This window comes from Oryzias latipes, chromosome 1 (genome assembly GCF_002234675.1).
Source record: "Oryzias latipes chromosome 1, ASM223467v1".
Classification (NCBI taxonomy): Eukaryota; Metazoa; Chordata; class Actinopteri; order Beloniformes; family Adrianichthyidae; genus Oryzias; species Oryzias latipes.
This window is the reverse complement of record NC_019859.2, coordinates 808,285-823,896: the sequence shown is the minus strand read 5'-3', so window position 1 is coordinate 823,896 and position 15,612 is coordinate 808,285. Positions and strand designations below refer to the sequence as shown.

General features: G+C 49.2%; 1 protein-coding gene across 1 annotated transcript; it reads left to right on the top strand.

Annotated features, from left to right (window-relative positions):
- The first annotated feature begins 2,623 nt into the window (after positions 1–2,623).
- On the top strand, positions 2,624–15,124 carry LOC110014047 (docking protein 3). Its single transcript, XM_023953829.1, has 7 exons — positions 2,624–2,725; positions 5,032–5,110; positions 12,871–13,007; positions 13,071–13,181; positions 13,252–13,321; positions 13,701–13,873; positions 13,945–15,124. Exons 1-7 carry the CDS (start codon positions 2,669–2,671, stop codon positions 14,782–14,784), a joined length of 1,467 nt encoding a protein of 488 aa, XP_023809597.1. The 5' UTR covers positions 2,624–2,668; the 3' UTR covers positions 14,785–15,124.
- Positions 15,125–15,612: the final 488 nt, after the last annotated feature.

The window sequence follows — 15,612 nt, the reverse complement described above, 5'->3', positions numbered from 1 at the left end:
AGGATAATGTTGGCAGAGTTCATGTTAGGTGGTAGAGATTGGCTTTCATTGATAAATTTTACCGTTTTATAAAACGTTGGTGCCAGTTGTTCCCAGAATTCCTTATAAAACTCTGCAGGAAAGCCGTCAGGCCCTGGTGCTTTACCATTAGGCATAAGTGACAGAGCTTCATGAAGCTCAGACAACGAGAGCGGAGAGTCTAAATTTGTGATTTGATCTTCGTTTAACTTGGGCAGGTTTATATTGTTGAGAAATGAGTTGATGCTTTGTTCTGATGGATTGATCTGTGGAGTGTATAAGTTTTTATAAAAGTCTTTAAACGCATTATTAATTTTTGCCGGGTCATGGGTGACATTCCCTGTTTGGTCCATAATCGAAGTGATTGTTGATTTTTCTTTATTAATTTTAAGTTGATTAGCTAGAAATTTGCCAGATTTATTTGAGTTTTCATATCTTTCCAGTCGAAGCCTTTGTATTTGAAATTGTGTTTGTTTATTGATGATGTCATTTAACTGCAGCTTTAAATTTTTCAGGTCCCCCAGTATGTGTTCCTGTGCAGAAGCAGCATAAGCAGTCTCCAGAGTTTTTATTTTATTTCCTAATTCTAATAAATCTGCTTTCTCCTTGCGTTTTTTATGCGTTGAATAAGAGATGATTTTCCCTCTCATGACTGCTTTTGCTGTTTCCCAAAGAATACTTGGTGATATTTCAGAAGTATCGTTGAATTCTAAGAAGGTTGCCCACTCTTTTTTAAAGAATTCAATAAATTCCTGGTCTTTTAACAGAGATGTATTAAACCTCCAGGTTGAACCCGAGGGTCTGGGTACTTCCCTTGAAATAGTAACAGAAACTGGTGCATGGTCACTGATAATAATTGGATGAATGTTGGAACTTTTAATTTCTTTCAAAAGGGAGTTACTGACTAATAAATAATCTAAACGAGATTGTGAATGATGAACTGGAGAAAAAAAGGTGAACCCCTTAGTGTTTGGATGACATGAGCGCCAAGCGTCGCAGAGACCCAGATCATTCATGTACTGCTTTAGAATACTTGCAGACCGCCATGTACGCTGATTTGCTGCTGTGCTGAGTCTGTCAAGTTCAGGGTCCAAAACAAGGTTGACGTCTCCTCCTATAATGATTGTGGAGTCAGAGTTTACTCACAGTTTTTTCTTTACCTCATCAGACTTCTCTAAAAAGTGGGTCAGGCTGTTCTACAGTTTCAGACTGTGAAACTAAATCAAACATCCAGCTTTAGTACTTTGGGGAACTCGTGTCCCCCCCGGGCAGATCAGCGTCTCTGACCGTCTCTACGACCAAACGTGGAGCAGAGCTGCAGAGGAAGGTGCCGCCGGACCCAGTTCTTCCTGTCTGAATGTAAACCAGCGCCGCCGGGGTTGGGCCTGTCAGTCCGATCAGGTGTGAGGACGAAAAGTGTGCACGAGGAGCGTGCACGAAGTAGACAGAGCATCCTTCCAGCTGCAGGCGGCAGACTCTGGAGCTTCTTATTTCTCGTTATATTTAGCTGTGACCTTTCCTGCAGCCGCTCCTGTGACCTGCTGTTTTTCTGGACGTCTCCTCCTCTGAAGCTCCTCTTCCTCCTGTTCCACAAACCTCCTGATGAAGCACGAGGAGATGCAGGAGGTGGAGGCTGACGGCCAACCACGGAACAGAGCTGTTCAAGGCCCCCCAGGGGGTGAACTGCTGATGATGGGAGCTGAGGGGGAGGAGGGGGGGTTGGTTCAAACATCTGCAATGACAGGTGAAAGCTGACACGGCAAATGTTGCAGTTCCTCCAGAGACCAGTGGGGGTGTGTTGCAGTCAGAAGAAGAAAACGTGAACATTCTGATGTTTAAATATTAAAATCTTCTGATTGGTTCCTCTTCATTACAGCGGACTCACTTCCACCTCCAACCCCAACGCCGCCATGTCGGAGCCAGATCCATAAAAACGTGGATTGAGTCCACTTTCCTATGACAACCACTCTCACCAATCAGGAGTGAGCTTGTTGGAAGGCCACACCCCTACCACTGAAAGTGACTCTGGAGAATCAGTCAATCAAACGCTTTAAATGTTCGACTTAATGAGGCTTCCGATTGGTCCGTTTAGAACTCAATTAATTTCATTTACAAAAAAATATGAAACTCACATGTGATTGGCCAAGAAAAGGCTGGAATGGGCTGTGATTGGATAGAATGTTTTCAGCTGGTGACACACTCACACAGACCATCTGGACAGAATTCAGTAATCTACCCGGCAACCGGAGGATTGACGGTCTTGCTGACATTTTTACTTTTTCATTGCGTTTGGGTTTTTCTATTTTCTTTCTTCTTTAGGATCATTTCTCGTTCTTCAGCTTCAGTTTCTTTGGTTCTCAGTCAGACACCATCTCTCAGCTTCACCACATGAAGTCAAAGGAAGTTCTCCGTAGTCTGGAGAACGTCTGACATGTTCTGTAAAACAGGATAACAAAGATGGAAATCGGGCGAAAGGGGAACTTCAAACCTGAACTTTGACCTCTCTCATACCGGTAGCAGTCAGAGTGTGTGTGCGTGTGTGTGTGGTTCCGATAAGAATCACACTGTAGGAATGTGGGCGTGGCCTAACTCTTACCTTCCAGACGTGTATCTGCAGCTGCCGCCAGTCGGAAGAGCAAATCCGTCTGTGATGGACTCTGGGAGCAAAACGGGGAAGGTTTACCTGCGGCCGCACAAAGCAGGAAAAGTAAGTCCACCTGTGTGTGCTCCTGTGTGTGTGTGTGATTGTGTTCTTGTGTGTGTGCGTGTTGGCAGCAGGAGACGCCTGCTGTCATGGAGGGAAGTCCTGAGTTTGTCTTAAACTGATGTTTGAAGCTTCATGAAGCCTCTGAACACCAAAGTCTGACTTCTCAGGTGAGGAAGTCGGCGTTTGCTCTGCAGGTGAGGACTTCTGTTTGCCGCTCAGGAGGCTCCAGAGTTCTGGAGGAACAAGTTGAAACACAGCGGCGTTACCGCAGCACGCATTCCTGCACGCGCTCAGACGAAGCGTCAGGCTGGAGCTGATCCAAATCACAGAACTGCAGCTAACTTTTGGTCTTTCAAAGATTCACCAACAATGACACGAGGCTCTTTTGTTTTGAAGAAGTGGGTGTGGCCTATCCTGATGCACAGAGGACATGACTAATATTTACCTGAGTGGGACGGTTGTGGAGAGCAGTTTCAGGTGTGTGTTGGGGGGGGAGGGGTTAATGTGTGACTCTTTGGCATGGGCTGCATTCACACTCATGAGGGAGAGGCCACGCCCCCTGTGGACACAAAGCCCGCCTTCTGGCCTGGAATGAAAACAGGAGGAGTGACACGCATCCATCCTTCATCCATCATGGGTTCAGTTATTGACGTCATCTTTATTTTTTAGAATTCTTCCAGATGTTTTAGGCGGGTAAAGTCCTCACTTCACACTTTCTACGCTTTTCTCACACAGACATGAACATTTTCACATGTTTCTCTCAAAGTTTAACCCTTCATAGGAAAACAGGAAGAAGTTCAGCCGTGGTCACAAACACAGAAGCAAATTCATTACAGGAGACCGCAGTCTAACCGCCATTGGTTTGTTGATTGTTTTTGGTATTTTAATTGGTCAGCCAAAGGAAGTGGAGGCGGGATTTACTAACTATAGACAGGTGATGGCCCCGCCCTGATGCGAGTGTGACAGACGGCATTTCAGTTTGAGCTTTGGGTGGAATAAAGCGTGGCGTGCTGTAAATGTAAATGCATGACATGGGAGGGGGGGTTCAAACAGCAGATTACAATGCAATAGATTTAAGTTACTTTACAATGAATTTCAAAGGTTGATTTATTGAAATGTCATTTTTAGCATCACTGACTGCAGGGACCAGATTGTTTTCACAGTTGGAAAAATTTCTGCGTCTTTGAGCGAAGATTTGACCCCCGCCATGCACGAAAAGTCCCCCAAATTTTCTCACACCGAGGACCCGGCAAAAATGAATTAACGGCAAAGGGAACGACGCCCCATCTGTGACGATGACATCACAGCGAGGGATAACGTAAAAGAAATCAATGGGCCGAAAAACACGAATGGAGTTTAAAAAAAACGTTGTAAAGAGTAAACATGCGGTTCCCTGACCCACACGGGTCAAAACAATGTAACATACGAAGTAAAGATTGTGGGCGGGGCTAACCAAAAACCTTCTGCAAAAAGAGCCATTAGTACCAGATACAAACGAAAACTCCTCATTGGGATTTTAATTGTTCTTGTCGTGACTTTTCGGGCATCAATGGCAGGGTACAGTGGAAAAAATTTTGCAATCCAAAGTTCTAGATTTTGAATTGGCTGGAAGGCGAGTTCACAAATGTGGCGCGATCTTATAACTCATTTATTTTTCAATGGAATATTGTGAAAACTGAATGCATGCATCCATGGCTGAATATGTTTAAGTATACTGGATATGGACAAATAAGGAATGTGGGCGTGGTTAGCAAAAAACTTCCATTGCTAAGGAAATCAAAAAATTTACTTTTTCCGATTCGCCTGAAACTGATGTCGTTCTATTTGTTATCCCCAGGTGACCAAAACATGAAATAGTTGCTATGGAGATAAAATCAACAGAAAAGCCGCCATTTTGAAAATTTTTCTCTCAACTTATCACATGTAGCTCTTACCAATGTGAGACTCTTCAGCACCGTGTTTTCCTGAGTGAGTTGATAAAGCTGATCGCTATGCTGGTAAATTTAGCCACATGCAGCTTATTAGTCTTACAGAAAGAGATGAGTGAGTTAGATGTGTGTAGTGACATCTCAGCCAATAGGTTTGGGTGGTGCGTAGAGGCTGGCGGGGAGGGCAAGTAGCGCCTTTGGGCCATCCAACGCCGCTCGTGGCTTTATTTAGTTTTGCATTGTGAATTGCAAACCAATGTAAAATGCAGTTTGTTTGTTTTTAAATTGTTATTTTTAAAACTGCAAAATTTTTCTTGAGGGTTTTATGTTGAGGAACGTCACCAACCAGCTCTGATCTTCTCCTCTCTCTCCTCTCAGAAATGGAAGCCGGTGTTGTTGTCCCTGTTCCCCCCCAGCAGCAGTGGAGTGGGCCGACTGGAGATCCAGGATATGGCAGGTGAGCGGGCGAAACCAAAGACGGTTCTGTGGACGGACAGACAACTGGAAGGTTCCTGATAGAGGAGCGACAGAAAGGAAGCTGCTTGTTAAGGAGGAGAGCTAAAGCACTGAATCATTGAATCGCTGAATCGTTGAATCGCTGAATCACTGAATCACTGAATCATTGAATCACTGAATCACTGAATCACTGAATCATTGAATCACTGAATCACTGAATCACTGAATCACTGAATCATTGAATCATTGAATAACTGAATCGCTGAAGTGCTAAAGCACTGAATCATTGAATCGCTGAATCGTTGAATCGCTGAATCACTGAATCACTGAATCATTGAATCACTGAATCACTGAATCACTGAATCATTGAATCACTGAATCACTGAATCACTGAATCACTGAATCGCTGAAGTGCTAAAGCACTGAATCACTGAATCACTGAATCATTGAATCACTGAATCACTGAATCACTGAATCACTGAATCACTGAATCATTGAATCACTGAATCACTGAATCACTGAATCACTGAATAATTGAATCACTGAATCACTGAATCACTGAATCGTTGAATCACTGAATCACTGAATCACTGAATCACTGAATCATTGAATCGCTGAATCGTTGAATCGCTGAATCACTGAATCACTGAATCACTGAATCACTGAATCACTGAATCACTGAATCATTGAATCACTGAATCACTGAATCACTGAATCACTGAATCATTGAATCATTGAATCACTGAATCACTGAATCACTGAATCATTGAATCATTGAATCACTGAATCACTGAATCACTGAATCGTTGAATCACTGAATCACTGAATCACTGAATCACTGAATCGCTGAAGTGCTAAAGCACTGAATCATTGAATCGCTGAATCGTTGAATCGCTGAATCACTGAATCACTGAATCATTGAATCACTGAATCACTGAATCACTGAATCACTGAATCACTGAATCGGTGAATCGTTGAATCACTGAATCGTTGAATCACTGAATAACTGAATCGCTGAAGTGCTAAAGCACTGAATCATTGAATCGCTGAATCGTTGAATCGCTGAATCACTGAATCACTGAATCATTGAATCGCTGAATCGTTGAATCACTGAATCACTGAATCACTGAATCATTGAATCATTGAATCACTGAATCACTGAATCACTGAATCATTGAATCATTGAATCACTGAATCACTGAATCACTGAATCGTTGAATCACTGAATCGTTGAATCACTGAATAACTGAATCGCTGAAGTGCTAAAGCACTGAATCATTGAATCGCTGAATCGTTGAATCGCTGAATCACTGAATCACTGAATCATTGAATCACTGAATCACTGAATCACTGAATCACTGAATCACTGAATCATTGAATCACTGAATCACTGAATCACTGAATCATTGAATCATTGAATCATTGAATCACTGAATCGTTGAATCACTGAATCACTGAATCACTGAATCACTGAATCGTTGAATCACTGAATCACTGAATCATTGAATCATTGAATCACTGAATCACTGAATCACTGAATCGTTGAATCACTGAATCACTGAATCATTGAATCATTGAATCACTGAATCACTGAATCATTGAATCATTGAATCACTGAATCACTGAATCACTGAATCGTTGAATCACTGAATCACTGAATCATTGAATCATTGAATCACTGAATCACTGAATCACTGAATCGTTGAATCACTGAATCACTGAATCATTGAATCATTGAATCACTGAATCACTGAATCACTGAATCGTTGAATCACTGAATAACTGAATCATTGAATCATTGAATCATTGAATCATTGAATCACTGAAGTGCTAAAGCACTGAAGGACTGAAACGAGCAGAGTGAAGTATTTTTCTGAAGCATCGTTCCTGCTTTCCCTCATGAATAAGACTTTCAGAGAGGTGGATGGTTTCACCTCCACCTCAGCATCATGTGAGTCCAACCCTTTGACTGAATCTAGGACCTGGACTGAGGGACCCCGCCCCCCTGACGTTCCAAACAGGAAGTAAAATCCCATAGAAATAAACAGTCCTTCTATTGGTCAGAATAAACATTCTTGATCTGATTCTTTTTTAAACATCTTCTAGATAACCTTTTTTTTAGGATATTACAAACTGACCAATGAGAAGCTTCAATTAAAAGTGGGTGGAGCCTGTTAAGCCTCCCGGTTCTTCACATCTATTTGAAGGTTTTTTTTCCCAACACATGTTTTAAATTTCCCGTTCAGATTGACACTCACAGGAGTGTCCTTTGGTTCCTTCATCGCTGGAATGGAAACTCTTGAGGGTCAGAGGGTTTCATGTGTTGAGAGGAACCAACAAACCTTTGAGGATGTTTTTCCAAACCCGGATGGACGAATGATGTTCACGAGAGAATCACTAATTTAAAGCAGCTTTTAGGTCTCCATGTTTTTCTGCTGAGCATCACAGACGGGCGGGGGGGTGATTGGAGAATCATGTTGTGTCATGGAGAATCATGGAAGAGCAGCACAGGTGTCTACAGTGTGTTTTGGGGGGGGGGGGGGTATTAGGACCAACTCCTGAGCAGAAACACTGGGTTATGTAAGCACTGGCACCTCCCCCATTCCCACTCACGTGCACCATGAGCGCGCTCGCTTCACTGGAACATGCAGGAAGTGACATGAAGCTTTCCTTTTTTTTGTGGGGGGGGGGGGTAAAATTATTCATAAGAGCAAAAGAATCAATGAGAAACTGTTGAGCTGAGAGGAGCCCCCCCTCGCAGAGCAGAAGGATGCTGCACCCACTGCTGCCCCCTGCTGGTTGGTGCTGCTGCTCCAACCATCAGACTGTAGCTCTGCATCCAAACCAACCAAAACACTCCGAGGTCTTCGAGACTTCCTGGAGCTTCAGTCTGACAGAAAGCTGAAGGTTCTCTGCTCCGGTTCCGGTTCTTCTCTCTGATACAGATCCAAGTTTCTCCAGGAGAAAAAGAAATGTGAAGTAGAAGTTATCGTTGGCGAGGTGGAAAAGAGGAGAATAATGTTGTTTGGAGGGCACAGTGTATGCCAAAAAGGCACGTGAGTGGCAGACGGCGGCAGACGCTGTAAATGCTGCAGCCTCACAACCTCGGACCGTGGCCGAAATAAAAAAGAAGGAAATAAAAAAGAAAGAAGGAAATAAAAAAGAAAAGTCAAGGCAAAGAAAACGTCTAGCGCTGAACCCCCCCCCCCACACACACACACACACACCCGTGTCTGCCACGGGTGTGTGTGTGGGGGGGGGACACCGGAGCTGACCCCTCCTGATGAGAGACTGGCGGCAATAATTGGGGAATCCCTTTTAAGACGAGTGGTGACTGAGGCGGAGGGGGACACCGACGCGCCAGATGCACCGGGTGACACCCCCCAAAAGCCCACAGAGGTCCAACAGGACGGCTGGAGGAAGTGGGAACCGGCTCATAAGCCACTCGTCCTCGTTTGCCAGCAAGTCTTCTTGCTGTCTAAAGATGCGTTCACTCCGAATTCTTCCATTTGCCACATCTTCTAAGAGCGCCAGATCAGCCATTGTGCGTCATTACGCATTGTGATGGGGCATTTTATTTCCATCCATTTAATTACATCTGACAAGCTACAGATGTCGGTAATAATCCACGTGAAAATGGGAAATTGATCAGCAAATGTAATTTCTTGTTGCTTTCTGAATGGTTGAGACATACGCCATACATTGTTTTATCAAAAATAAAACAAACTAAAGGCATATGCATGAATACCATAATTCTGTAGCTTATGAAGAAATGTTTTACTATGAAAACAACTTTCCCCAGTGGACAATTAATACATCTCTCTCTATCTATCCATCTGTCTGATTGCACCTATATCTGCTCCGCCAGACGGACACACTGACGAGAATATCAGTTTTGTACATTTTTTCGTTCTGTTAACTATATTATTCATGAGGATGAATTGCACAACATGCCAATATTGCAGAACATATTTCACTTTTCTTTTTGCAAATAAGTGTTCATTTGAATTTCTGTTGTAATTTTCGTTTGATTTTTTTGTTTGTTTCACTGCTGATCGATCAAACGGGTGTTGGTGTAGCTGTTAATTGTCAGACTTGTTTTGTGAAGTCTTCATGTTATTTCTGAGAGGCAGTATTGTCATTTTCACTTTCACGTGTTTCTTCCATCTGCCGACGGTGTCGCCGTTTCTCATTTCACCCGTTTTTGTGCGTACGCCTGGGTCAGAGCTTGAAGGACCGCACATTTTCCCCTCAAGTTTGCTTTTTATAAATCTCAACTATTGCGTAGAGAGTGGCGTACGCCTTCTTTTGTGCGTACGCAACGTTTATAAATGAGGCCCTTGGAGAGCAGCTGCTGAAAGAGGCTAAACACTGACCTCTGGTGGACAAACTGAGGAACAACATTCTGTTCAAGATCAATGAGAGGAAGCCTGAACCAGAGGAGACATCCTCCAGGAAGAGCAGGGAGCTGCTGTGGGAACTGCTGTGGGAGCTGCTGTAGGAGCTGTGGGAACTGCTGTGGGAGCTGCTGTGGGAGCTATGGGAGCTGCTGTGGGAGCTGTGGGAACTGCTGTGGGAGCTGTGGGAGAGCTGCTGTGGGAGCTGCTGTGGGAGCTGCTGTGGGAGCTGCTGTGGGAGCTGTGGGAGAGCTGCTGTGGGAGCTGCTGTGGGAGCTGCTGTAGGAGCTGTGGGAGAGCTGCTGTGGGAGCTGTGGGAGAGCTGCTGTGGGAGATGATGTGGGAGCTGCTGTGGGAGCTATGGGAGCTGCTGTGGGAGCTGTGGGAGAGGTGGGAGAGCTGCTGTGGGAGCTGCTGTGGGAACTGCTGTGGGAGCTGCTGTGGGAACTGCTGTGGGAGCTATGGGAGCTGCTGTGGGAGCTGTGGGAGCTGCTGTGGGAGCTGTGGGAACTGCTGTGGGAGCTGCTGTAGGAGCTGTGGGAACTGCTGTGGGAGCTGCTGTGGGAGCTATGGGAGCTGCTGTGGGAGCTGTGGGAACTGCTGTGGGAGCTGTGGGAGAGCTGCTGTGGGAGCTGCTGTGGGAGCTGCTGTGGGAGCTGCTGTGTGAGCTGTGGGAGAGCTGCTGTTGGAGATGATGTGGGAGCTGCTGTGGGAGCTATGGGAGCTGCTGTGGGAGCTGTGGGAGAGGTGGGAGAGCTGCTGTGGGAGCTGCTGTGGGAACTGCTGTGGGAGCTGCTGTGGGAACTGCTGTGGGAGCTGCTGTGGGAACTGCTGTGGGAGCTATGGGAGCTGCTGTGGGAGCTGTGGGAACTGCTGTGGGAGCTGTGGGAGAGCTGCTGTGGGAGCTGCTGTGGGAGCTGCTGTGGGAACTGCTGTGGGAGCTATGGGAGCTGCTGTGGGAGCTGTGGGAGCTGCTGTGGGAGCTGTGGGAACTGCTGTGGGAGCTGCTGTAGGAGCTGTGGGAACTGCTGTGGGAGCTGCTGTGGGAGCTATGGGAGCTGCTGTGGGAGCTGTGGGAACTGCTGTGGGAGCTGTGGGAGCTGCTGTGGGAGCTGCTGTGGGAGCTATGGGAGCTGCTGTGGGAGCTGTGGGAACTGCTGTGGGAGCTGCTGTGGGAGCTGCTGTGGGAGCTGCTGTGTGAGCTGTGGGAGAGCTGCTGTGGGAGCTGTGGGAGAGCTGCTGTTGGAGATGATGTGGGAGCTGCTGTGGGAGCTATGGGAGCTGCTGTGGGAGCTGTGGGAGAGGTGGGAGAGCTGCTGTGGGAGCTGCTGTGGGAACTGCTGTGGGAGCTGCTGTGGGAACTGCTGTGGGAGCTATGGGAGCTGCTGTGGGAGCTGTGGGAACTGCTGTGGGAGCTGTGGGAGAGCTGCTGTGGGAGCTGCTGTGGGAGCTGCTGTGGGAGCTGCTGTGGGAACTGCTGTGGGAGCTATGGGAGCTGCTGTGGGAGCTGCTGTGGGAACTGCTGTGGGAGCTATGGGAGCTGCTGTGGGAGCTGCTGTGGGAGCTGCTGTGGGAGCTGTGGGAGCTGCTGTGGGAGCTATGGGAGCTGCTGTGGGAGCTGCTGTGGGAGCTGCTGTGGGAGCTGTGGGAGCTGCTGTGGGAGCTATGGGAGCTGCTGTGGGAGCTGCTGTGGGAGCTGTGGGAGCTGCTGTGGGAGCTATGGGAGCTGCTGTGGGAGCTGCTGTGGGAGCTGTGGGAGCTGCTGTGGGAGCTGCTGTGGGAACTGCTGTGGGAGCTATGGGAGCTGCTGTGGGAACTGCTGTGGGAGCTATGGGAGCTGCTGTGGGAGCTGCTGTGGGAGCTGCTGTGGGAGCTGTGGGAGCTGCTGTGGGAGCTGCTGTGGGAGCTGTGGGAGCTGCTGTGGGAGAGTTGCTGTGGGAGAGCTGCTGTGGGAGCTGTGGGAGAGCTGCTGTGGGAGCTGTGGGAGCTGCTGTGGGAGCTATGGGAGCTGCTGTGGGAGCTGCTGTGGGAGCTGTGGGAGCTGCTGTGGGAGCTGCTGTGGGAGCTGCTGTGGGAACTGCTGTGGGAGCTATGGGAGCTGCTGTGGGAGCTGCTGTGGGAGCTGTGGGAGCTGCTGTGGGAGAGTTGCTGTGGGAGAGCTGCTGTGGGAGCTGTGGGAGAGCTGCTGTGGGAGCTGTGGGAGCTGCTGTGGGAGCTGCTGTGGGAGCTGCTGTGGGAGCTATGGGAGCTGCTATGGGAGCTGCTGTGGGAGCTGTGGGAGCTGCTGTGGGAGCTGTGGGAGAGCTGCTGTGGGAGCTGTGGGAGCTGCTGTGGGAGCTGCTGTGGGAGCTGTGGGAGCTGCTGTGGGAGCTATGGGAGCTGCTGTGGGAGCTGCTGTGGGAGCTGTGGGAGCTGTGGGAGCTATGGGAGCTGCTGTGGGAGCTGCTGTGGGAGCTGTGGGAGCTGCTGTGGGAGCTGCTGTGGGAGCTGCTGTGGGAGCTGCTGTGGGAGCTGCTGTGGGAGCTGTGGGAGCTGCTGTGGGAGCTATGGGAGCTGCTGTGGGAGCTGCTGTGGGAGCTGTGGGAGCTGCTGTGGGAGCTATGGGAGCTGCTGTGGGAGCTGCTGTGGGAGCTGTGGGAGCTGCTGTGGGAGCTGCTGTGGGAACTGCTGTGGGAGCTATGGGAGCTGCTGTGGGAGCTGCTGTGGGAGCTGTGGGAGCTGCTGTGGGAGAGCTGCTGTGGGAGAGCTGCTGTGGGAGCTGTGGGAGAGCTGCTGTGGGAGCTGTGGGAGCTGCTGTGGGAGCTGCTGTGGGAGCTGCTGTGGGAGCTATGGGAGCTGCTGTGGGAGCTGCTGTGGGAGCTGTGGGAGCTGCTGTGGGAGCTGTGGGAGAGCTGCTGTGGGAGCTGTGGGAGCTGCTGTGGGAGCTGTGGGAGCTGCTGTGGGAGCTGTGGGAGCTGCTGTGGGAGCTGTGGGAGCTGCTGTGGGAGCTGTGGGAGAGCTGCTGTGGGAGCTGTGGGAGCTGCTGTGGGAGCTGTGGGAGCTGCTGTGGGAGCTGTTTCCTTACAGCTTCTTTCAAGACAGACATGGTGGTGGCGTCTGCAAACAGTGACAAAGCAGATGACGTTCTGATGGTTCTGCAGAGAACGTCTTTGAACTCCAGCATGAACATAGGGATGCATCCCTTCAGTAATCATACAGAGCAGAGGACGTTGCACGCTGTGCTTGACGGGGGCTATGGGCGGAGCTTCTAAGTGGGAACACCCCCCCCCTCACCTGTTTACCCGCACTCACATGAGATTCAGGTGTGAAGATCTGCAGCCACTTAGCTCACTGACCTTTGACCTGCTGTTTCCTTGCTCTCCAGGGGGCGGGGCAGCAGGTGATCTTGGTAGTGGAATCAGGAGGCACCACCCTCACCTGGACAGGAAGGTAAAGGTGGTGCGACTGTCGGAGCTGATCAGCGTCCTCAGACTCCCCCCAAACGCAGAGGCCTGTCCCATGGTGAGTGTCCGCCCTGCTGGCGACCTGCTCAAAGATCTGTGCTAAGCTCCGCCCTGCTCGCAGGAGAACATGTCTGCTTTCTGCGTGGAGAGCCAGGACCGAACGCTGGTGTTTGCTGCTCTCAAAGACGACTGTTTGGACTGGGTGGACAAGCTGTGTCTCAGCAGCTTCAAGGTCAAAAATCAATCTTCCCACTCTGTGGTTCCACTTCCTCCCGCTCACTTCCTGCTCTGATGCGTCTCAGACAGGAAACAATTCAGGAAATGTTCACGCTCACCTGGAGGAGAACCAGATCTACGCCTCTGCAGGTGAAGGTAGGACCTTCTATCTGGGTTTTCATCTCACTCAGGTTTGGTTCCTTATTCACGCTTTCTGACATAAAGGGGGCGGGGCTTACAGCCATGGAGAACTTCAGAAAATATGTGACGGACTAACCATGGATCTAAAAACGTCCTCTGTTCAAGGAGGGAATCAAGATCTGAGTTTTTATCTGGACAACTCAGGGGAACTGAGTAGAACCTGTTGTCTTGTCTTCCACCTGAGATCAATAAAGTTTGATTCAAACACCTCTGCTGCTGTTGGAGTTTGCTGAGTCATGGCTGTCAATCAAATGGCTGAGGTCACAAAAGAACCCTGGAGGTCAAAGGCAGCAGACATGTTGGGGTCACGCTGGTGTTCTCCTCCCCCATCTAGCCCGGCAGTTCTGGGTGGCGGTGCAGAAGACGGAGGCTGCGACTCGCTGTGGCCTGGAGGGCTCCTATTGGCTGGAGGTGGGCGGAGCCTCGCTGCTGCTCAGAGAAGCGCAGAAGAAGAAGCTGGTTGGAGAATGGCCGTACGAGCAGCTGAGGAGATATGGGAGCCATCAGGTACCTGACTGACCCCCCCATGCAGATTCTGTTTTTGACAGACCTCACCACTGTCATGTCCCCCCCCCCAGTCGGTCCTGACCATCGAAGCGGGTCGGCGCTGCGGTTCTGGTCCGGGAATCTTCAACTTTGAAAGCTCTCAGGCTGAAAAGATCTTCTCTCTGATTCAGAGCAGCATCAAACAGAGGGCCCCCCCCTCTGCCCCCCTGACCCAGGAGGCCCCCCTGCAGCCCCGCTCCCCCCACCCCAAAACACCCAACATGGCTGCAGCTCTGGAAGCCAAGCTGAAGATCCAGGACAGGAAGTCCCCGTCCTTGGAGGACGGCCCCCACGCTCAGGAAGACCGGGGGGGTCAGCCGGACGCCGCTCCTGCTCCCATAACGCTTATGCCCCTCCCACTGCTGCCCACACAGAACCCCCCCTCCAGGAAGGTCCCAGTCGACGAGTCAGATGGGATTTATGCTGATCCAGCTGAATGTGCCCCGCCCATCATGAGGCTCCTCCCATCCAAAGCTCTGTACATCGACCCCACCAGCGTCCTTCCTCTGAAACCCCCGGGGGCCGCCGAAAGTCCCCCCCCACAGACAGACGACCACGATTCCGTTTACTCTGAGGTACTGGACCGGGTCAGCACCCATCGGAACCAGCAGAGCGGCGACCCGAACAAAGAGAAACCAGAGGAACCCGTCTACGCCGAGCCCACGGCGGGGGCGGAGCCAGACCGTGACGGGACTGAAAGCACACCCGACCCGTTTGCCCACCTCTATGCCAAAGTCTGCAAACCAGCGCCGCCAAGAGGACCGTCCCCCGAGAGCGAGGCCCGGCCCAGTGCCGCCCCTCCCCCCACTCGTCTGACCAGAGGCGAGGAAGCGCCGGATGACGTCATCTACGAAAACCTGGGCATCATTTGACCCATGAGGTCAGAAGAATCCTTGACCGGGTTCTGCTCAGACGGATCCAGAGTTCTCCAGAACTTCAAGACTCACGTTCCTTCACTTCCTCTGCTCTGAGCGTGACCTGAGCGTGACCTTAGCGTGACCTGAGCGTGACCTGAGCGTGACCTGAGTCATGTGGTGACTCCAGATATCTGAGAAACGTTTTTTTCTGCTGAATCAGCAGATTTCTGACCAGAATCAGAGGTTTGTTGGATGTTTTTAAAACATAAAACTTGATATTATCGATTTTATCCAGTTCTGTGTCTTTGATGAATGTCAGATACATAAATAAACATAAATCCGTGTTTCAGACAAAGTTCTAGGATTTTTTTTCATTTAATACGTCTATAAATATGAGCTGAACTAGAATAGTTTTTACTTCTTCTTCCATTTTGTAATTAAACCTTTAGATTTGTCCCTCGTTTCAGACGAGAACTGAACCACTGAAAACATCTCCACGAACTTTCTGGACCCTTCTTGTATTTCTGCTGTTTGTCCACCAGGTGGAGCCAAATCTCCCTTTTCTCGGTCTTGGTGGCTCCTGGCTCCATCACTGCTTTCTCCATTTTCTCTTCCAGTGTTTGTCCCCACCTCTAAAAAGGAACTAATGATGTTTACAAAAATAAGTTCAAATTCGTTTCAAGCTCAGGTGGTTTTAACCTGCTTTTAACAATTTATTTTATTAAATATCAGTTATTTTCCTGAGTTCTTTTCCTACCAGGAACTAAGACGACTCAATCTCTGAGGCTCCGCCTTTCATGGCGTAATCCTAGAGCCGGCCTCGGTGGCGTGTCTGCATTTTGC